The sequence below is a fragment of the Strongylocentrotus purpuratus genome, unplaced genomic scaffold, assembly GCF_000002235.5.
Source record: "Strongylocentrotus purpuratus isolate Spur 01 unplaced genomic scaffold, Spur_5.0 spur5_scaffold_14, whole genome shotgun sequence".
NCBI classification, from domain to species: Eukaryota; Metazoa; Echinodermata; class Echinoidea; order Camarodonta; family Strongylocentrotidae; genus Strongylocentrotus; species Strongylocentrotus purpuratus.
Genome location: NW_022145599.1, coordinates 10,600,815 through 10,624,837, shown reverse-complemented (window position 1 = coordinate 10,624,837; position 24,023 = coordinate 10,600,815). Strand labels below are relative to the sequence as shown.

The 24,023-nt window shown below is 37.1% G+C and overlaps 1 protein-coding gene across 2 annotated transcripts in view; it reads left to right on the top strand.

The window, feature by feature from the left end:
• The window catches only part of LOC581770 (ankyrin repeat and fibronectin type-III domain-containing protein 1), an 89,036-nt gene that overhangs the window by 47,500 nt on the left and 17,513 nt on the right, over positions 1-24,023 (top strand). Inside the window, exons 4-12 of one of the 2 annotated variants that reach the window (XM_030984166.1) lie at positions 8,818-8,939; positions 9,379-9,512; positions 11,376-11,480; positions 14,549-14,775; positions 16,250-16,432; positions 17,150-17,283; positions 17,870-17,948; positions 19,909-20,022; positions 20,458-20,555. In XM_030984166.1, coding sequence (XP_030840026.1) covers positions 8,818-8,939; positions 9,379-9,512; positions 11,376-11,480; positions 14,549-14,775; positions 16,250-16,432; positions 17,150-17,283; positions 17,870-17,948; positions 19,909-20,022; positions 20,458-20,555 — 1,196 coding nt within the window. The remainder of the gene's footprint in view (positions 1-8,817; positions 8,940-9,378; positions 9,513-11,375; positions 11,481-14,548; positions 14,776-16,249; positions 16,433-17,149; positions 17,284-17,869; positions 17,949-19,908; positions 20,023-20,457; positions 20,556-24,023) is intronic. The other variant, XM_030984167.1, reaches the window with a different exon arrangement.

The window sequence follows — 24,023 nt, the reverse complement described above, 5'->3', positions numbered from 1 at the left end:
AGTACAAATTCAATGTACAATATCCCTCTGATATGCTCATGTCGCTGCAGTCCAGGGGGTACCAGATAAAGTAAGTAAAGTGCTAAATGATTTTAAAAGACATGGTGATTTAAGAAGCTGATATATATGGTTTAGGAAAAGCCCTCTGAAACTGCTTCTCAGCTCTTGTTTAAAAGAAAAAGTGCAGTGTCTCTAGTTGCGGAGGGAGAAACTATACAAGCTGTAGTACAGCACTTTGAGAGTTGAATAGAACTGCAATTTCCCAACACTAGATGGCGCTACTTTGTTGAAGCAACTATGAGCATGGAGTGACATCTATAACAACTGTAGAAAGTTCAGCTTTTAATTGTGTACAATGATCCCGCATTATGTTATTGGCCAACCTGTCGTGTTTGGGCCATAGATTATTTTAGTTTCCTCATCCATAGTGGAGGATCCAATGGAGGGGGAGTTGTCTTTTTAATTAAAATGAACACTTTTGTTATTTTTTTCATTTTTTGGAGGGGTAACATTTCTGATTTAAAATTTTGCTGTATGTATCATATGAAATGTGACTGTTCATTTACAGCTTATATTAGATAATTTTTTTAAAGTACAGATTAACCAAAATTCCATTATTCATATAAAAAGTAGTATTCGATTTCCTAATTATTTTTACCACCACCACTTCCGATTCTATCTATGGTTGCCAAAATATATTTTTGTAATACTTTTGATATCTATTTATTAAAATCATCCTCCTCATCATCATCATTATTCTTGGAAGTTGTCTTCTTTTTATTATCCTTCATCACATATATATCTTTTTTTTCATGCTAAGATGGAGCACATACAACCACTTTCCTCCTTCATCCGCTACGGAAACAGCATCATTATGCTACAACGATATTTTTTTTAACATCTTCATCTTCAAACCACTCTTATCATATCCCACCATGAAACTTTAATGTGTTTGGTTGCATGATTGCATTCAGCGATAGAATTCATGTTTGAATAAAGATATCATTGCTTGTAGTCCATTTCTGACCAAATGGTCAGTATTCATCGGTTAAATGCCTGATTGAACCTACTGATCATAGTAATGGTCCGCTGAACACCACCGCTCACCGTAGCAACCCCCCTCTCTCTCTCTCTCTTTCTCTCTCTCTCTTTCTCTCTCTCTTTCTCTCTTTCTCTCTCTCTCTCTCTTTCTCTCCCTCCCTCTCTCTCTTTCTCTCTGTCTCTCTCCCTCCCTCCCTCTCTCCCTCCCTCCCTCTCTCCTCTCTCCCTCTCTCCTCTCTCCCTCTCTCTCTCCTCTCTCTCTCTCTCTCTCCCTCCCTCCCTCTCTCTCTTTCTCCCTCTCTCCTCCGGCCGTGCTGGATAAATGACACAGACATAATTTCATCCAATGAAAACGGGGGCATGCTTGACTTGCTCAACCCATCTCTTTATTAAACCCACGTAAAAAGATCACGGAGAGGATTTTAAAAATAACCGCTCCTTTTATTTTAGAACCCAGCGCTTGATCAGCTCTCGATGAAAACGGTCGGACGGCTTTCGTAACGAGCGATAGATGACGCTACAGGACGATGCTCTCTACCACTTGAGCGTAAATGGTTTGTTTTGGGTGATGGATTGGGGGAAAGAGGCGCCTCACGATGAAAAGCCGAAAGCGCAGTAGAGCAACACTCATGGGTCGTGCGTTCCATCTTCTCTCATCCTCTGTCTCCCTGTCTCCAGTAACAACCCCCCCCCCCCCTCCCGATCTATACCATAACCCCTGTTGGATGCCTTGTGCCGAGCTGTACGGTTTCACTTTACAGGCCTTAACTATTCAAGGATCCATAGACTTGAAGTGGTTGCTTCTTGAACAGTTTATACTCTCAGTAGATTGCTGGCTAGGGACACAAGAGATTTTTCTTTGGGGCCTTCTTTCCCATTCCCTTTTCCCATTTTGCAATTGACGGTTGGATTTTTTTTTAAAGCTTGTGATCTATAACTAGGAAGCAAACAACGGCTGATCAAGGTTAAAACTGTTCGTTTTAATTGATACATGGATCTTTCACTAGTAAAACGAATGCTGATTGTAGAGATGTTTTAATTATTCATCATCTTCAACTAACCTTGTAAACATACGGCTGCTTCGATAGAGCAATTGATTGCAATATCCATTTGCATGACTTCCAACTTGATTTTTATTTTAAATGTTGAGCGAGTTTGTTGTGAAATTCTGATGTCCTGGGGATGACGACACATGTTACCAAAACTTATCACCCTTTGTGCTGGAATCTTTTCACCATGTTACATTTTTTATGTGCTTTAAATGCCTGCTGTCATTGATGCATTGCTATGGTGATCACATTCATTAATGTTTTAATCACCCCATTATGAAAATGAGGATTTTGGGAGTGGCAGCAGTGGACAAAAAATTATTGCAGCATGACGATGGAATGGCTACTGTGACGTGGACAAAAGCATCTTTCGACTCATTCTCTGTTTATTAAGTGGATGCATGCACGAAACAGGACAAGTAAACTCCATTTTTAAGTTGATTAGATCGTGTGAAGTGTCTCATCGATAGGAACGGCACAGAAAACTGATACTGAAGACCATCAATCAATGTCAAGTATGTACATTATGTTGCCAGTCGTCTCCGCATCATCATGTTTATATAACCACACCAAGGCGTGGCCGATAACTGTTCCTGAAAATGAGAAGATATAATGACTGAACTAAACATGTTTAACCTGCGGCATATTGGATAGTTGTGATTACACATTTGGAATATGATGTCTGGCATGTGCTCTTGATATTTTCCTTTCTCTTTCGTTACAATTTACCTGAACAACTAAAAGAACACCACTTGTTATTGAAGGAATTGCTTGCAGAGAACAGGAGGCTGGTATATTGATCTTGTATTTAATGTTTCTTCAGGATCTCATTGATGTTATCCTCCTAGAAAACCTGTAACCGAAAAACTTCAACCGAAACATGGTCGCTCTGCAATTCAGGTTATATATCTCACTTGTGTAAAGGTGTTGCAGTAGCATATGATTAATTTGGAATTGAAGTCATCTTCTAGTATCACGTTTGGTGAATTTCAGTAATTTCATAGTGAGCATCTTTGGATTGTGATCACTTGTGCTTTCATATGGTTCTGTTATCTTGCCAAACTTTCAATGCCGGAGCATTATAACTTGCACCCAGCCTTTTCAGACTGTGGCTGGCTCGCTCCGAGGCACGTCGAGATGAGCTTTCGCAAAAAGAAACCCAAGAAACATATCCCTCCGGCTATCATGATAGCACCGTGTAAGTATCCTAGTTCAGGGACCTGTTTCACAAAGCCTTTTTTTCAATGACAAATGACTAAAATCAGTGACAAATCTGCTGATAACCAATCAGAAGCGAGGACTTCAGTAGCTTATAACAAAAACTGTCATTTGTCACTGATGACAAGTTTTGTGAAACAACCGCCCCAGGTAGATGCTACTTCTCCCTGGATAATGCAAGGAATTGGTGACATGTCACAGAGATAAGGATGAGTAAAGCTATACAAGTGGCCCCTCCTGTCGTTTATGTGGTAATGGTATTGGATGTCAAGAGTTTCTCACCAATTAAAGGGGCCAGTCACACAACAACATTAAAAGGAAAAGAAAAAACTCTTAAAGATCTGTAAATGTTGAATAAGTATTGGATGTGACAAAACATGTTCTGAAGGCTCATCAAATTAACGTAAATCTGTGAGCAACAACAATATCCAATACTTAATTACATAGACATATTTTATAGTTGAATTATCATCATGGTTATTTTTTATATATGACAGTGTGGCTTTAAAGACATATCTTTCTATTCTGTAGGATCAGAAAGAAGTTAATACCTACATTGACTCATTCAAAGAAACAGTAGGTAACATATTACTTGATATTTCTAGATTTTGTTCTTTTTTTTTGTTATGTTTCATCACTTTCATCTATACACATTAAGTGTTTGTAATGAATTAAAATGGGTTCCTTCTGTTATTAAAAAAGCAACCAACTAATAGATACTCCTTGTTTTCTTGAAGTTTTTCTTGACTTTTTTCAACATTTCAAAAGATATGATCTTCATTCTTATCTGCTACTCCAATCACAATTGACAAAGTTTGGTGTGGCCAGCATTAATTAGGGTGTGCAGGAATGCCTCATTTTCATGATTGTCATGCATGGTCTCTGTCTCGACTCATGCAGCAAACTAGAGATTAATGAGTTTCTCTGATGTATCTATATACAGACAACTTTAAAGAGTACCAATTGCCTAAAAAAATGATTTGTGTACAGCTAGAATGTATGAATTCAAATCGGCTTTGTTGGGGTGGGTTGGGGAGGGGGGCTAAGAGATAAAGAGTATGAAGAAAATAAAGAATAACATAAAATTGCAGCCTTGGAACTCAAGTCTGATCCGGGTGTCATTATGAGAACACGTATTGGTGTGTCTATTAATTAGTCTACTCATAAATAAGTTGCCATTATGTTAATTGAGAGTGCTTTGAAACTTGCAATATCCCTTTACAGGAGTAATATTTGATGCTTATATGTTGAAAATAATATTACAACATGTAACTGCTAACAAACAAAACAAAATAATTCTTAATGATCGGTACACTTTAATTCTAGGGGTATCCCCGCCATTCGTCGGCCGATAATTTCTCCCGAACTTGATAAAGAAGAAGCTGGTCGACTGTTTGAGAACGGAACCTAATCCTCACTCAGTCGCCTCGCGTCCACATGACTAGCCTTGTGTGAAATTAAAAAGTCAATACGGGAGTAGACAGGATGGGGGACTTGGCGTCCATTTTGAACTTGGAGAGTAATGGACTTCAACTTCACACTTGTTAGAACATCGTGAAATAAAAATTCCTCTCGATCAATCGAGTCTTATATTATCATTAAAGTACAGCATCAATCAGTCTGAGATATTTAGCTGGAGAGCAGTTTTGACATTGAAATATATTTATGTTGCAGAGTGCGGAAAGGAGCGAGCTCATGTAGCATTGATTTTAAAATGCGCTTTGATTTATAGACCCCTGAGCTGCATCAGAGTAATCAGGATTTGAGACACAAAACTGCAATGTTAAATAAAAATTTAACTTTTATTTGTTGAAATGTTTTTAATTCACTGTATCCTTGAATTTTTCTTCTTTTTTAATCTTCAAAATATTTATACTCAAAGAATTTACAAAAGTAAGAAGGAATTAAGCTACCAATCTGTATTGCTATAAGTTACGAAAGTGTATCTTTATGAGGGAAGCAGAAAGAATTGGTATAAAGTGGATGATTTTCAACTATATCATTGAAGATCTATCATGCACTCCTTCAATATTGCTTTCATATAATATTTCTTTTCAAAGAATGCCGTCTGTTCCTGAGACTATTTAAGGTCAATTTTTTGTCAGTTTAAGAAATTTTCCCAGACGTCTATGTAATTATGAGTCTGGAGAAGAGTAATGAGGATAATTATAGCAATCTAATGATATGATTCATCAAATGCCCCCATTACCAGCCAGGCTTTCTCCATGGGATCACTTAACCCCATTTTTTCACCATATATTCTCATTTTGAAATTTTATATCCTCATTCTATTTTGTTTCAGTATGCTAGCTTTTGAAATTGGGGTTAACAAGTATGGTGACTGGCTTGATTTTTACATCTGATTACTTATAATTTGAAGCTTAAAAAAAAAGGGGCAAAGTAGTAGGGACAATACAATTTAAAAAAGAATTATCAAGTGTTTTTATAGAAATGGATTGAAGCTCATGTGCCAACCAATTGTCATATCTTCTTTGAAATTGAAATATATGACTATCTGCAATCTTTGTGGATATCTTTGATTGCCAACAAGTTTTCCTTGATTCACAATGGATATGTGTAGAATGTTGCAATCAAGTTGCGATCAGCTGCAAGTTACAGTCAAATATGATTATCCTTTATTTTCATTGGACATACTTAGAATGATGCTATCAAATGCAAGTAACAATTAAATGTGAATGTTCCTGATTCTCAGAAATAATTAGAAGGTTACATAAAGCTGCAATCGCATGCAAGTTTCAAATTTAATCCAATATAATTTGCCTAGATTCTCAATAGATGTATTTGGAACATTGTGTTCATTAAACATACTATGATTGCAACATTTATGCGACCTGGACCGACATGCAGTGGGTCGATTTCTAATTCTTTGTGCTGTAGTTGGTATTCAGTTTGTGTCCATCAGGCCTGATCAATGCTAATAACATTCGTTGATGCTCCATTTGCGATCTCACCCTTTCCGATGCCCCATTTGATCTGCGACCGAGTTCTTCTATTCATCAATGATTCACAAAGTGAACACTTAATGTGTTAAATAGTTACGATGACCTGCGATAAATCAAATGTCAGCGGGCACTGGGAGAGTTCGGTTGTTCAAATGCGTGTAATTAATGACTTCAAGGAGGTAATGATCGATGGATCATATTGTCTGTTTGGTCCAGAACGACTTTAACTCCTGTACTTTATCACATTGTGAACAAACACCCTTCTGGCGCTGACAAAACGATACGTAATTGTGTCTGGTATTCCTGCGTGAGAAAATAGAGAAAAAAGAGAAAAGAGATCGAAAAGGAGAATACCGTATTACATGTCTATTGTTTCTAGCCGAACATATGTCATCAAAAGAAGAAGGACATCACATAAGAGAAAGAACTGCAAGGTGATGAAAAAGTTTGATTAAAATTGAATGAGTTAGCATCACACATCACTGGCGATTGTTTATCATATTTAGAGAAACCAATGTTATTCCAGTACTACCTACCAAATTTTCTCAGACATATAATTAATTCTAAATCCTTCATGAATAATTCTCCAGCGCTGGGCAATGACCCAATTTGATGGGGATAATTTTAGCGATCAAATCTACCGGGAGAGGATTTTTTTTTTTCTTGGTCTTAGAAATTGGTTTATTTATACGTGCCTCCGTCACAACTCACAACCATCATTAAGAAATGAATATTTCATGACCTTAACTTCGGTCACGCTGTGACGTGTCTGGCTTCATACACCAATTAAAAGAAGAGTTCAAATTAGTTGATACAGTGATTAATGATTTTTATTTATCAGTCACACATCTATTCAATATTTTTCATAATTATGTGCTGTTTCTTTCACCGACTCAGAATTGTCTTCAACTTTTAAAAGCAGATTCGCTAATGAGAGTTTGATGAAGGCTTGTGCAATTTTCAAGAACGGTGGCTATATATACAGCTGTTGCATTGGCCCGTCAGGCTTTAATGTCTAATTATGGCATCAGTAATTGTCGATAAGCACTTTAGCCGTTAGCCAAGATGGTGAAGAGTCATTGTGAAGAAGGTTACGACTCACAAGGGAAATAGAGATGCTTTTGATAAATGTTCTTGCGCATTATTGTGAAGCTCCTATGACATCATTTTAATGGTAGGTTGAACATTTTTATAGCATTTCTTGCCTTTAATTAGAAGAACAGTAACAGAGAAAGTGTGGTCTTTTGAGGTTATTGGATTGGGTCTGTATAAGTGGCATTTATTCTCAGTTAGCCTTAATGCTTTTTTAACAGATATGAAAATTTTAGTCCTCATCATACGGGGTATTTATGAATGAAAAATTTTACGTTTTGATATCAGCAGAGCATTAGAAATGAATTATTCAGAGAAACAATACCAGAAACTGAATTAAGAACCACTTGACCGAGGTATTCAACGGCTTGCTGTTTATTTATTCCTTTGCCCACTCTCAAATCACGCATCACTAGCAAGGACAGAGCATAACGCCTGTTTGGAGTCGAAAGGCCGGGCGTTAACTCTGTGTAAAAGTTAATGCCCTTCTGGCTCAATAAAGTCAATAAATATATATGTGCGCTCTCTGTTGCAACGAGACACCGAGAAGCGTGGGCTACTTGCATATCTTTCTTATCTGATTGCGTTTGTTATTCAATATGTTTGGCCTTGAAAGCTGCAAAAGTAGGGTGATTTGCATATCATTTAGGAGTCAAGGCGTTGTACCATGATGAAATTCGTTTCGCACGGAACCACTTGTAGTTGTTTGTGTTAGTAATGGGAGAGGGATAAAAGAGTCGGCAAGAATGATGAATAAATACAATGATGGTGTCGATGATGATGGTATAACGATGATAATGAGGACGACAACTGTTATGATGCTCCTAGTGACTACTGATAATGATGATGGTGATGGTGGTGGTGGTGGTGATGATGATGATGATGATGATGATGATGACAATGTTATTAACATACAAGACTTGTTGATTCAATGATTTTGTGTTTACTTTATTGATCACAGAACCAGAAAGGGGAATGAAAGCAAGGATTATTTTACTGACAAGAATGTTAGAATTTTAGAAATTCATCTCCCATGAATTTGACACAAAAAGTACATATTGAAATTTCATCTGACATTCGTTTTGGGGCAAATAAATAAACATTCACTAGAATTTACTTAGATTATTGATAGTAAATATAGAATATGGCAGTTTTATGCTATGATGTAACAGCATCATATCAAGTATGCTTTATTCATCAAGATGTCACATACAATATAAAAAAGGGAAAATACATTACGAGATAATAACAAAACACCGATGATGGCTGTTTCCTCTGCTCCAAAGATCAATGAGAATCAGATCGCTAGTGGCGTGATGTCATGATTACATCCATCTCATGTTTAGATGACTTGTTGTTTTAGTTTTTAGGCGTATATCATTCATTGTGAATATTTACTTGTTGATTTTTTTTCTTCTGTAGTCTAAATCCAGACTTTTGTTTATCCTTCTTAGGTGCGGCCTGGAGGTTAGAAGATGAAGAGGAGGGGTACCTACCCCCTACACCCAGCCTTGAAGACACACCCTTCTCTCAGACCTCATCACAGCTATACTACCCTGTTCCTCCCAGACCTACCGTAAGCATATAATACCCACCCACATTTTACTTCTATCCTTTTACATATAAAATCAATAATATTTCTTGAAGATAGGAGGGGAAAACTGACCTCTTCACACAACCTTGTAGACACACCCTTACAGATTCAAATGTTTTTGAAGAAAAAGTATGATAACTAAAAATGTAGATTTTTACAGTGCTTTTTCTGACAAAAATGTCACTCACTGACAGCAAGACATGGATAAATATAATTCAGTCTCCGCAGAACCACTTGTACTGAGATGATGCTGCATATAAATCTCTCTTTTTTAAAATAATTAATCATCCAAAATAGTGCTGCATATTTGTATAAAGATTTGTCAACATATTTTTCCCCCTTTTCAACATATTTTCGTCCTTTTTCAACATATATCCTCCTCCTTTTTCAACATATTTTCCCCTTTTTCAACATTCCACAGACCCCTGACACAGAGAGAGTAAGAACAAGTGCCAGCAATGGAGGTTTGGCCAAGTTGGCTCGTCGACTCAGTCAGAGGGGGGAGAGGAGAGGGGAAAAGCTGCCATGTAGACAGCGCTCTGTCAGTGTGGACAGGTTAGTATTAAAACACCCCTTTTGTTTGTAATGGACCATTCCATGTACCTGTCTTGAAGTGAATTTATGAAGTAGCAAAGCATTACTGTTTGAAATGATACACACAATTTTAAACACACTATTTATCACCTGTGCACAGTGAATACCATACACACCCCTTTTTGTTAATGTATCAGTCCAATGTACCTGGTATCCAATTGTGTGTACATGTTACTGTTCAATACACACACTGCATTGCTGTGTGTCATGATAATGTACACACTGCAGTCTTTGTGTGTGTTGTGACTGGACAAAAGTTGATAAACTTTAGGCCAATTACGTGCAAGATCACACACTGAAGGGATTATCTTGAAGAAATTAAATATTTAAAAAAATTATAATCTTGGAATAACTTGTTTCTTATGATGATATATTTGAACAGTAAGTTTTTGTTCAATCACTGTATCACTTGTGAACATGTGTTTTATCTTTTGACATTAAGCTTTCCATATCTATATATGCTTTATACAGAATAGGTTGTGTGTATTATCTTTGTTATTACCCTTTGTATCGAGTGAATTGCTTTAAAAAGACATGTACACATGACTACAGATGTAAAAAATGGTTGTATGAATTACTCATTTGAATTGTATCTGTAGATAATGAAGTAATAACAAAGGATATTTTTTTATGATTTAGAGTACCGGTACTCACCATGGGATGCCATTTGTACCTCAAAATATTTTCTAAAAATATCATTTTTGATGACCAAAGTCTCAAAAATACATTGTTTATGTCTATTTCCAAAGATCTTCAAACCCAAAACCATTTTTATGTAATGTTTAAAGGTCAGGAATAACTATTTTTAAAGATGATGTAATTTTGAGTGTTGCATACCTACTGCTAAAACTGAAATAGAAGGATAGTGATGTGTAATTAATGAGATTGTCATATCTCTCCATAAATCTTAGTGCCTGAAGTCTTTTGTAGTAGCCGCAATATTTCAACTGATCAAAAGATTGGTAAAACTCTTTGGAACCTGTTTAAACTCTACGGACAGAGCAAAAATTAATTCAAACAGGTTAGATAAAAAAGAAATGAGGACATATGAACATGATATTGTTTTGATTCTCAGACCAATTTTTATGCAACTTGGAATATTTGTGATGAGAAGATCTTTATCATTCATGACGAGATGACATAATTTGATTCAGAGAAGTAAAGTGCTAGTGAGGAATACATCAGCTCACGAACATGCGTGTATCAAAAATATTTGTGGTGGAGACACGGCAATCACCAGACCAATAAATGAGAGATACTTCTGAGCTTTTTTGGAGCACTTAAAACCAACAATGTGTCATCGCTAATGTGGAGTTTAAGATCCATTCATTGTAGATAAAATTGGATAAGGGTTATTTCTCCTGACTCTATTAATGGTGACGATTTATTTTGTGTGGGTCATCGTGAATGTCACCAGATGCTGCTAGTGTTGTGAAAATTATCCAGCATTTCTTGGCTTGTGCCGATACCCTTTGTAGGATCGTAGCAGTAGACGTGAACGTTGCTGTGAGAAAGTTTTGTGAAGTTAGATATTGCCTTTTGTTGCCAGTCTAAAACGCAATTCAATGGACACATACAATATTGTTTAGAATGCGACCGTAGAATTCTCTGAAACACTTTGATGTAGACTTCCTTTCCAGTTTAACATCAGTTTGATCTTAGCCATTCTTCAAACCCTGCTCTTAACTAGAACCATTTGACTGCCCTTGCATGTTTCTATAATTTGGTTTGCATTTCATAACTTTTATTTTCTCAAGTAGTGAATGAAATTTTTTGTTTGAGCATGATGTCCCATATTATTGTCACAATGTCCCCTGCATGCAGTGATTACGAGTCCGACGTCGCCAGCGCCAACGGCATCCCCGACCGGCTCTGGAGTATGCTCCTGGTCGACGACCACCACGCGGCCATGCCTCGTAAACCCTCAACGTAAGACTTGATCCTCTGTCCTCGGGCTCCTCCTCTATGTGTTACATTGTCGTGAAACTAGGGCTAGCTTTCACTGGCCAGTCCATTCATTAACACACTCGGCTTGTGTTCATTTTTCTTTTATTGTTGTTGTTGCTGGTCCATTCATTATAACACGCTCGGCTTGTGTTCCATTTTTCTTTTGTTTAATGTTGCAGGATACCATACTAGTGCATGAGTTTTGCCTCTCATTTCATTTTTTATCATCATGTTGTGATTTTTTCTTTCATTGTGATAGTGAGGCAGTGACTTGATTTGTTATGAGCTTCGTTTAATAGCAGGATAACATTTTTACATATCTTTCTTGATGCAGCAGAATAATAATTCATAATTTCTCTCTTTGTACCTTTATATTGTTGTGATGCATGATACATGATAAAATTCATATTGTAGTAATCTATTTCTCAGTGTAGTTTCATTTGTTTGGGTACTTGGTCAGTATTGAGTGCACTAATCCATTTGAAAATACGAGTCAACATGCTTCTTTCTACTAACTTGAGAGATCAGTGGGCCCCATTTCACAAAACCTGTCATCAGTGACAAAATGACAGATTTTGTTTTAGGATTTTGGTTGGTTATCAGCAGATTTGTCACTGATTTTTGTCATTTGTCATTGAAAAAAGGCTTTGTTTAAAATAGGTCCCTGATTTGCAATCTTTCAAAGGATTACCCAAGTATTTTACAATATGATATATTAATATTGTAAGTTACAAGGTTTAACTGAGATAATGTTACAGCTTCATGTATAGTTCATGTATATTTCATGAAGGAATTCATCTCAATGGATGGGGATGTCTGTTGAGAGCCAGAAGGGCATTAACTGCACACAATCATATACACCGATACGGGCGAATTTTCATGGATGTGAGCCCTCTACGTTTATCATTACACGCTGGGGGGCTTCTATCAGCTTGCGCTTTCATCTTGCATGCAACGATCATTGCTTTCTCACAGACAAACCACTTATTATTCCTTGCCGCTTTCGGACATTTCAACTTCATTTTGTCTAAATTTATTTCATTTACGATGGATGAATGGGTAGATGATGTCCGTCATTGGCGAGTTTTGCGTGCGTTTTCGGCAATCGAAGTTTGGGAGACGCCGTTGTAACGGTGTCCCACATATTCATTATCGTGTATGTTAACATGCAGATGATTTTATTGAATTGAAGAGAGTGAGAGACGGAATGATTTAGAGTTAGAATATAAATAATTCAAGGAATTTTAGCTAGCTGGAGCAGAGTTGTGAGTTCGATCTTACGGTACGGAGGCACTCTCACCACACCGCCAGTAGATGCGGGCCTAAGTACGAACGAGCTCTCACTCATTCAACTTTCCCATTCAGGTGCTATCCAGAAGCCCCCCAGCTGCCCCCCAACTGTAGCGCCACTTACGGCGGCTTGCGTGGAAGGTCGCCCAAAGTGTATTTGTGTATAGGTTAACACTCTTCTTGCTTTCAACAAACAATGCAACCTTCTGACATTTTAATTATTAATGTCATATGCAAAACACATTCCTCATATCTCATGTATGAGAATGTATTTCTAATAAATATAATTCTTCAGATTGGTCTGCATATTGCTTAGCCCATGACACCGAATTTGCAGATTGGTTTTGAAGAGTATCCTAATGATGAGAAAAGTCCATGGGAACAAAAATGAAATCGACATTCAAGAGATTATATTTTACACAAAGCAATTGGCTGGTTGTTGTTTTTTCCTTTAAAAAATAGTTGAATATCAAATATAAAGGATTTAAAAATCGAGACTGGCAATTTAGAAAGAAGATTATCCTACTGGCTACATGCAGGTCTATAAACCCTCTGATAGCAAAAGGATGAAAGGGACATTTTGTGTTTTATAAGAGGGATTTACTCTGGAGGCTTTGGGACCCTTGGGATAAGTGTGATGTATCAGCTTAGGGATTTCATGCTTAATCTTATGGATTCTGGAAAATCCATTTTCCTCTCTTGCTCTTTCTCCCCTCTCTCTCTCTCTCTCTCTCTCTCTCTCTATCTCTCCCTCTCTCCCTCTCTCCCCTCCCTCCCTCTATCTCTCCCTCCCCATCTCTCTTTATCACTCTCTCTCTCTCTCTCCCTCTCTCTCTCCCTCTCCATCTACCTCTCCCTCCTTTCCAACTTATGTCATTTCCCCTTTCTTTCCTCTTTTCTTGTGGTATATATATATATAAAAAAAAACTAATGTTTAAAGATTATTGAGTGTTCCTGGATTACGCATTACTTGGGCCTTTGGGGGTTGTTTTCTTATTGTCAATGATCAATTATGCTTGATTATAAGAAGAAAAAAATGTTTGGTTGGTGTCTATTTATGTTCTGTTTATTGATTTAAGATAAATGAACACCTGCAATGAAAACATTGTTGATTTTTTGTGCTTTGTTTAGGATTTAAAAAGTATTTTTCTCTTTTTAGACTTTGTACATTGCCATTTAATCTATGAAGCCCCTGGCACTCAAGTTTGCGTTCTTTTTTAAGCACTTCATGTTAGCCATTTACACAAAACCTCATGATAATTTATTGACCTGCTTGCTAAGAACCAGAAGGGCATTAACTCTTTGCAGGCTTGTGTTGTATTAATAGACTGATGAGTGGATTGCCTCACTCAAGTTTTGTCACACCCACTGTGCATATGGTCTGTTTGGAGCCAGAAGGACGTTTACTCTGTGTACATGAGTAAATGCCTTTCTGGCTCAAAAAAAGGTGATGTGTATCATATACCGGTATACTTCGAAAAGGCAGATGGGGGTTTTGATCCTTGGCAAGTAAAAGGATTAACTCGCATTATTTTCTGCAGAGTTAACGCCCTTTTGGCTCGCAGCAGACGATATCATCTGTTCAGAGCCAGAAGGGCGTTAAACTCATTAGGTTAACACAGAGTTAACACTCTTCTGGCTTCAAATATACAATATGTGAATATTTCTGATCTGTTTTCTCTCATTTTTTTGTGGTGATTTTTTAATGAAATCTCATTAAATCAATCCTTTTTCTCCCACTATTTATTTGATCTTGACAGTGGCGATGTCCGGAAGGCCCATAGCATGGAGAGCTTGGTGCCAGGAGACGACAGGAGCAAATCCTCTTCCATTCCTCCGTCTCCCCTCGCCCCTAACAAACTCCAGAGGAGCCTCTCGGGCAAGAAGAGGGGGGCAAGCATGAACGAGGTGGACTCCACGGGGCTAGGGGGCAGCTCCGTCAAGGACAAGGGCAGAAGAAATTCCAAATATATTTCTGATTTACAAGGTAAACAAGCACCTTGTTTGTGGGTTAATATACGGGATAAGTTATCCTTTACAAAGTTTGGTCATAATGGTTAATTCACTTGTTGATTTTTTAATTTGAGATACTGAGTTTACATTCTTGCGTGATGTGTACACAGACTCAGCATTTCATGTATAGTTGTCTCTCTCAACCCAGGAATAGTGAAGGTGTACTGGATAAGATTCATTCTTTGTAGATACACTGGAACAGACTATCATTATCATAATCATATTGTCTGACCACTCTAATCTATTTAATACTCATGTAGATGATGACATTTGATATCATCATTTGAATTTGGGGGTCGAAAAACCTAGATGTGATGTGTTATACTCTGTACCAAAACTTGACATAATCACAATAATTTTTTATTTGGCAAGTTAACGCTCTAAACTTTTGAACTGCAGAGCTCAAATATATATTTATATACATATCACATCATGGTCCTTGATAATGAGTAAAAGATCAGACATATAAGAGATCAAAATTATAGAGTCGTGTTTGACAGAAATGGGAAGGGAAAAACGATTGCAGAATTCACACTTTTAATAATCTTGTTATCCATAATAGCCAAAGTTTTAAAAGACAGCAATCTATTTGATTAATATGAAAAATCAATTTGATTTGACCTGTGACGCAAGCGCTCAAATTATCAGATGAAAGGCCCCAAGCATCAGACTACCGACAAAGCTTGATAACTGAAGATCACTATCATTTATATCATGTGCACTCTGTTGTGAAATTATGCATTTTTGATAATGAAGTAGGAATGGAAAGTAGTAATTCCATCGACATGCTTGATCACCCTTGCACAAGAGAGCTAACGGAATGAAATTGCTTGTTGGATAATTCCTTGTGCGGCAGATAATAATTATCCTAATGAAATGATAAATTCTTGATGTAGATTGGTTGGGTGTAGTTAGGAGTTGAGAGCAAGGGCGATGAAGCAAGGCAAGGTCAACTTGAGTTGAGCGATACTAGCGTTAATTCCAAAATCGATCTGTTAGAGACAAGAATCTCCCCCCCCCCCCCCCCCACTGAACTCCAGGCAACTAGAATTTTTCAAATATTGAAGGGACTCTGGTGGGGCAAAAGTATCCACAAGCATTATCTACAGGACATCACTTTGATATGGAAATTACTATCGAAATGTTGTCCAATAATCATTAGGGAAACAAATATGATAGATATCAAATACATTTAGGGAAATGTGAAAGCAACAATTGAAAAATCGTCTGTTGTCCCTTAGAAATTCTTATTCCACAGGCAATCCCTAATAATGTCAGATTTATATTTGAAAATAATGTATGCATTATTTGAAGTCGTCGTAAGCTTTTTTTTTCATTAAAAAAAAAAAAAAAAATTAAAAAATGATATGACTATTCTAAACAACTGTGCATGAATTTGAGAGTGTGGGTGATTAAACTTTTGCCGCTCCTTTGTTTTGAAATTCCAGCTCTCTTTGAGGCAGTGGAACACCAAGACCTGGACGTAGCCAAATATTGTCTGGAAGCCAACGGGCTAGACCTGAACCAGCCCAACCCTGACGAGTTCACCGTGCTAGACATCGCCGTCATGACCAATAACATGCCCATGTCTAGATTGCTCCTCTCTCACGGAGCAAGGGAAAACCCCAGATGTAAGTTTGATGAGGCGAGGGATGTGGTGGTGGTGGTGGTGATGGTGGTGGTGGTGGTGGTGGTGGTGGTGGTGGTGGTTGTGATAGTGGTGGTTGTGATGGTGGTGGTGATGATGGTGGTGGTGGTGGTGGTGGTGGTGGTGGTGGTGGTGGTGGTGGTGGCGGTGGTGGTGGTGGTGGTGGTGATGATGGTGGTGGTGGTTGTGATAGTGGTGGTTGTGATGGTGGTGGTGGTGATGGTGGTGGTGGTGATTGTGATGGTGGTGGTGGGAATGGTGGTGGTGCATGGTGGTTGTGGTGATGGTGGTGATGGTGGTGGTGGTGATTTTGATGGTGGTGGTGATGATGATGATGATGATGGTGGTGGTGGTGGTGGTTATGGTGATAGTGGTGCTGATGGTAGAGGTGGTGATGGTGGTGATGGTGGTAGTGATGATGGTGATGACGAGGCGGAGGAGGAGGACAGTTGAGATAGCAGTTGTAGAAGTCCTTGTCATTGTGGTGATAGTTTGATAGTGGTGGTTATGATGATGGTGATGATGACAATGGTAATGTTATAATGCACATTGAAATATAAATTCAATGTGTATCTTTGCTGGATATTAGTTACTTTCAAGATAAGAAAAATACAGTTGTGTGAGCTATTAGTTCTTAATGATTTATAACATCTGGGAAAATGGTTGAATATTAGTATTCTTTCTTTATTCCTCCTTCTAGTTCTTTTGAAAGATGTCCGCCTAAACAAGCTCAATACTCTGATCAATGAAGCGGAACAAGTCATCCAGGATCTCACCACCCGTGTTGTCAACGGCTCCGGCAATAATAATGCTACTTCTTCCAGTTCGATCAAGGTACAAACCAAAAATCTACATCTCATTTCCATCAAACTTCTGTGAAACCTGTATATAAAGGCCACTCAAGGAAGACAAGGAAAGTGGTCTTTGCAGGCAAGTGATCTCAAGTCACCTGACCTGTATATAAAGACCGCTCAAAAGAACAAGAAAAGTGGTATTTACAGGAAGTTGATGGTGATAGGTGATAACCTGTATATAAAGATCACTCAAGGAAGACGAGCAAAGTGGTCTCTTTAGGCAGGTGATCTCAAGTTATATAACCTGTATATAAAGACCACTCAAGGAAGACAAGGAAAGTGGTCTCTATAGGCAGGTGATCTCAATGTACAGCTTTCTTTAATATCCCATTATTTTACTTGTAATGTTTAGGCGTATTAATTTTCAGGCCTTCACAAAGCAATGAATTAATTCTACCTAATTATTCAAAACAGAGTCTGAGATAACTTGGGATGATACACCAATTGTAAATCTGTGAAAGATCATGAAAATGAAATCCTTTCTCAATGGTTTGATAGTTATATATTCCAGTAACGACTTTTCAGGGATTGTATCTGATTTCTCTTTATTTTTTATCATTTTATAGGATGCTGATAGGCAACTGGTGGATTGGGAATGGCGATACAGGTTACTGAAACGAATGAAGACTGGCTTTGAACAAGCAAGTATGTCTCCCTCTATAGTTTCTGTTGTGAATCCTTTTCCATTTTCTTTCTTCTGCCTATATTGATTTTATTTTTTATGTATGTCTCCTTTTGCTGCTGCTCCTGATTCTCCTACTCTCTATATTTCATATTTTCCACACTCTCCTCCTCCTTCTTTTTCTCTTTCCTTTCTTCTATTTCTCTTTTTCTCTCTTCTTCCTCTTTCTCTTCTTCTTCTTCTTCTCTTTTTCTCTCTTCTTCTTCTCTTTTTCTCTCTTCTTCTTCTCTTTTTCTCTCTTCTTCTTCTTTCTCTTCTTCTTCTTCTTCTTCTCTTTTTCTCTCTTCTTCTTCTTCTTCTTCCTCTTCCTCTTCCTCTTCTTTCTCTTCCTCTTCTTCTTTCTCTTCTTCCTCTTCCTCTTCTTCTTCCTCTTCTTCTTTCTCTTCTTCTTCTTCTTCTTCTTCTTCTCTTTTTCTCTCTTCTTCTTCTTTCTCTTCTTCTTCTTCTTCTTCTTCTCTTTTTCTCTCTTCTTCTTCTTCTTCCTCTTCCTCTTCTTTCTCTTCCTCTTCTTCTTTCTCTTCTTCCTCTTCCTCTTCTTCTTCTTTCTCTTCCTCCTCTTTCTCCTCCTTCTCCTTCTTCTCCTCCTCTTTCTTCTTCTTCTTCTTATTCTCCCTTTTCTGATTTAATTCATCTTAATGTTTTTGTTTTTCTTATTTACTTTGATGCACAGAGGGTTAAAATAATAGTGCATCATAATGAAAACCACAGAGAGAGTTAAGAAGACTCTCTTGTTGTTGTTGAGGTTTTTAAGCTGTTATGTTTTATTAGTTAAAAAAAGAAAACACAAATTATAGCTTTTTATTGCGTCTGTGACGTTTCCTGTTACCTACGCACTGATAGAAACCAAAAGTTTGTTGATAAGGATGAAATAACGAAAAGGTGCATGGAGTTGATTCTTTGATCATCATAAAGGTGGAAAGAATTCATTACCATCCAGACAAAAACAAAACAAACTCTGACGCAAAGCGAGACCAGCAAAACAACACTTCTAACGTCATTATACTTTCAAATGAAATTATTCTGATGTCACAGATGAAAGATAACCAAGAGAGTAAGATTTCAAAACACAGATAACCCTCACTTTCAGGTGTGTGGAGTGATGCAATTAATTAGTCCTGTGTCCTGAAACCGATAATGGAATCTAGACCTATCCGAGGCTCAAATAGAAAAGACATATGTAATTTTGAGTGCAGACAAGGCTGGACTTTGTGCCTGAGTAATCCTGTGTATCCACTCTCATTAGTTTCAATTATTGATGGCCCATTTGAAAGGAAGGAGCGGTAATTAATACCTTCCTAGCACCAGACTGGTGTGAAAAGAGAGCATGATCCCAGGTAACACATCAGACAGGTGATATAATTCAACTGTATGGAGTTGTTTTGTCTTTGTTTTTATTCTCCTTCCAAATAAGTAGTTTTGTTGTTCCTGAATTTGTCAGTTTCATGGTTTTGCACATGTTTATTCAGTTCTTTTTGTATGAAGAAGACTTTACTTTTCAGGTCAGGTTTGCAATAATGATGGCATCACAAAAGATCATATAGTTGAGAGGCAGAAGATTTGATTCTATGATTTAACAGAGTAAATGCCTTTTGTGCTTTAAACAGATGATATCACTTTTATTGAAGAGATATTTTCTGTGATGAGTACAATTTTACACTTTCCAGTTTTAATAACATGTCATATGCTGAGAGCAAGAAGGGGGATATTTAATATAGATTTGATGCCTTTCTGATGTTTATCAGATAACGTGCTGTAGATATTGTACATGTACTGTATAGAATTTAGAAAATATCATGTGTTTTTTTAAGGATTTTTTTAATCTTACGAAACTCAATAGATTTTCTGAGTCTGCTCTAGGAATTAATTACATAAGTAGAAAATGTTTTTGTAATCACATTGTTCATTCTTTAAACCTTGCTTTAGGAGTACCTGACATACCAGCCTTAGTGCGATTATACACAGCGAGTAGCTCTTCCCTTCTTGCTACCTTTGACGAACCACTCAACATGAATGGAGCCACGGCTACAAGGTTTAAAAGTGAGTATTTAGTTTTCTCTTTCATCTTTATATCCTCTAGTGGTCCTCGTTCCAATATGACATTGTACACGACCTAAAAGTTTTAAAATGCCATAGCAAAATGAAATTACATGATAGCGCACCTCATATTTTCATATCTTATAACACACTGGTAAGAGAGGGTGCTTAGGGGTCATTTTCTTGCTGATTCTTTTCGTAAAGACGGTCTGATCATCAAAAGTTAATCCTCAATATTTTTTTTGAAAATTTATAAGAGTGGTAATAATTTCAATTTTGCTGATCGGACTATGAGCCATGCCCCGCTAAAGGATGATGATCACTTATGAGAATACTGTAGTTTTTCATAATAATTTGTTATACCAATGTATTCTTTCACCATATTTAGTTCATGGCAATTCTTTATCTATAATTCCCCCTTTCTTTTTTTACTTGCAGTTGAATGGAGCCAGAACGAGGATTTCTGCCCGTTGGCTGGGGAGCATATACTATACCACTTCAGCAATCTCAAATATACTATACAAGGTTTAACACAGGTAAGAAACATATAGTTTATATATCAGAGCTTGTCACTGTGAGCTTTGTTTGTGTATTGTTTGTTTGTTTGTTTGTATGTTTTTTGTATGATTGGGTAATGTTACCGCTTTGTATGATGAAATATGCAATCAATCTAGTAAGGAGTAAGAGATATTTGGCAAGTCCAAGATATTTCTGAATTTATGTCCCATACTTAATTAATGAAATATGAAACAAATTAAAATCTTGAGTCGACCAAAAGTAATACAATAAATTTCACATTAAAACTATCATTTTACTTGAAAGTAAGCGCTGAGCACATGCCTGTATTATCATCAGGTAAGGTAAAATCTGTTATTCAGATTGTTATAGATGGAAATTATCTTTCATTAATTTTCAATTTTTATTTTATGTGCAATCAAATTCATACTTGTACATGCTGAAGAACAGCCTTTAACATGTAGACTAATTAATTTGTAGTTATCTTGCTCTGTTTTTGGTGTTTTATTACACTTATACCCCATTCACAGTGGCCTCAAACACCGCGACAGCAGCGGGACTGTCCCGCTGCTGTCGCGGTGTTGTCTTCAGTGTGAAGGCTCGGACCCGTTATAAACTATCGCGGGATAACACCGCCTAGCGATAACGCCGACACAAACTATCGCTAGGGACGCCTAGCTACAGCAGCGGGACAGTCCCGCTGCTGTCGCGGTGTTTACTCAGTGTGAAGGCTCTCCGCTATAACACCGCGACAAACACGTGTGATTTGTTTACTTACCTATCACTGACCTCTTTTCTACAGCAATGGGGAACATAAAGTGAAATAGAAATAAAGTAACCAGTGGATTCAAATTGATTTTATTATTATGTAGGTATCATAATTATCCAAATAAAAATATTTCACACTTCAAAAAATTAAAATATTCTGACTGGAAGCAATAAAAATGCTAGTTTTTTAAAAAGTAATATGATCGAGGATACAAAAAGCAACTTGACATGTTTACCGCGCAATTTCAAGCAAGTATTTCCGGTCATATCGGGGTCACTCGCGGGTCATGAGCCATGCATACACGTGTTTGTTACGGAGGTAATAAAAATCACCCGCTGCAGCGTGAATGGGTACATGATATTTATCCCGCTGCTGCAGCGGGATAACTTTTCTACTGTGAATGCATTTGTAGCGGTGTTATGGCGGTGTCGCCGCTCCGCTACAACGCCGCTACAAATTTCAAAACCACTGTGAATGGGGTATAATTGTGTTTTATTACACTAATGGCAACATCTATTATATAGCAATGAGCTATCTTCACTGTTAGTAATTACCAATCAGTCTGAAATACGCAAGATTGTCTTCTCCAGAATCCAGAGAAAGAACCATTCATCCTTGTTGAAAGTTTTGATTAGACAGCTTGGGGACAATGTCTGCAGAAGGGTCTTATTTTAATCCCTTGGTTCTCATCCAAATCTCTCGTTATCCATGAGATTATGATATTCCCCGAGTGATCTCCTTACTACAGAATTACATTTTCATTTCTTTGATTTACCTCACCCAAATTAAGTACCTGAACCTTATATTTTTGTCTTTATTATTAGGATTTTTAATAATTGTGGCAATTTTCTTTCCTTAAAAAAAATTTGGCTTGTTCATATTAAAAAGTTTCAAGTCCTACAACTAAGTCATGATTTTTAATGGAAATTTTACTTTTTATCATGATGTTGTTTGATGAAGAGAATTTCTGATAAATTGACTGCAATGGAAGATATTTACTGCCGAGAATCAGAAGGGGGTTATCTCACTCATTTTGAATACTTAGAATAAACACCTTAATTTCCAACTCTATGTTATTGTTTAATAAAGCACCTTGTTCCTCATAGACAGTGGGTTTATTTGCCCAAGATTTTGAGGAAAAAAATAACACAAAGATTTGGGCGATTTGTAGTATAATAATGTCCCAATGATTTTATCTCACTTTAAAAGTTCTTTTTTTTGGGGGGGGGGGTGATTCAGAATGGATCAATACTTGATATCATTTATGGTATTGAATAACTTTGCAAACAAATCTATATCTTCACATTTAACTTACGACAAGTAATATCTTTTATTCAAAACGACCACATGCTGGAATGAAGAGCAAACAGTCGCTCTACCGGATGATTGGCTTATATACATAGTTATGATAACAAAACACTGTAAAGAGATACGATAACACATGCTCCATATAATTTCTTTAATACAACAGTCTGTATACTTAGTTCGTGGTTTTAAACTTGTAGTTAGGGATACTTTTGTGCAATTATCTTGTAGCTTTGATCTTGTTTTCTTGCTATATTAGGGTTAAGGACACGCTTGTGGTTTGAAAAGTTTACTCAAAATTTTCAACGTGAAATCTATGAGCAATGGAGGGAGGGGGAAGGGGTCATCACTTTAAATCTATGTGCTGTGTTGATGCAGTTAACTTTGGCTTCACATGCTTGTAGTTACTGCTTGCCTAGCTTGTAGTTCCACACCTTGAGCAGTTGTTTGATTTATTGATTTGATTTGATTTATTTATTTCTGTTTGATTTTCTTTTTCTTCTGCATTTTTACAAATATATAACAAATAAAACATTGCAAATTACACATGACAAAAGAATATGTGTAGAATAAAGTAAGGCTGGCTGTAACTAATCAAAAACATCAAACAGGAGGGTTGACAAAGTAAGCAAAGCTTCATAGCATGACTACCCTCAGTGCCATGTGAACCCTGTGACATTGTTAGTGGGTCGTTGTTTAAATGTTAAGTTTAAAGTATTGTGTCACAGTGCAAACAAAATGAACAAAAAGTTGTCAGAGTCTAGTCAAAGTATGTTTACAATTCTTTTTCAAGAAGTGTAGATTGAATTGTTTTGGTGATGCAATCTTGGCAGAGTTTACTATTGATTGATCTGCACTTCCTTGGTCTGTCCTCCAAGCGATGTCCAGAACCCTTACATTGCCTCTTCCCTTGATTGTGGATCAATTACCAAAAGTTTGAAGGCGAGGGTGTGTAAAGTGTCATGAACCATCACCGTGCCAAGTTACGGATGTATAGTTCCTTTGTTGTGTTGGTTTGCTAATGTGAGGGGAAATTGAATGTTGGAAAAGGAACATGTGTTGTGTTTTGTTTCCAGTTCTTCTTGATTGTGGATGAATTACCAAAAGTCTGAAGGCAAGGGTGTGAAAAGAGTCACGAACCATCACAATGTCATCACCATTGTAGATCAATTACCCAAAGTTTGAAAGAGAGCTGTGTGTTAAGTGTCACGCACCATCACCGTGCCAAGTTACAAATGTAGATCCTTTCTTGTGATAGTGACCTAATGTGGGAAAAATGTTTTGAAAAGGAAAATGTGTTTTGTTTTCAGTTCTCCTTTCATGAAAAAGATGGATTAGAGAAGGCATAGATTGAATTTTCAATAAATGTTTATTGATTGATAGGACCCTATGTAGATGGCTTGTTCCCACTAGT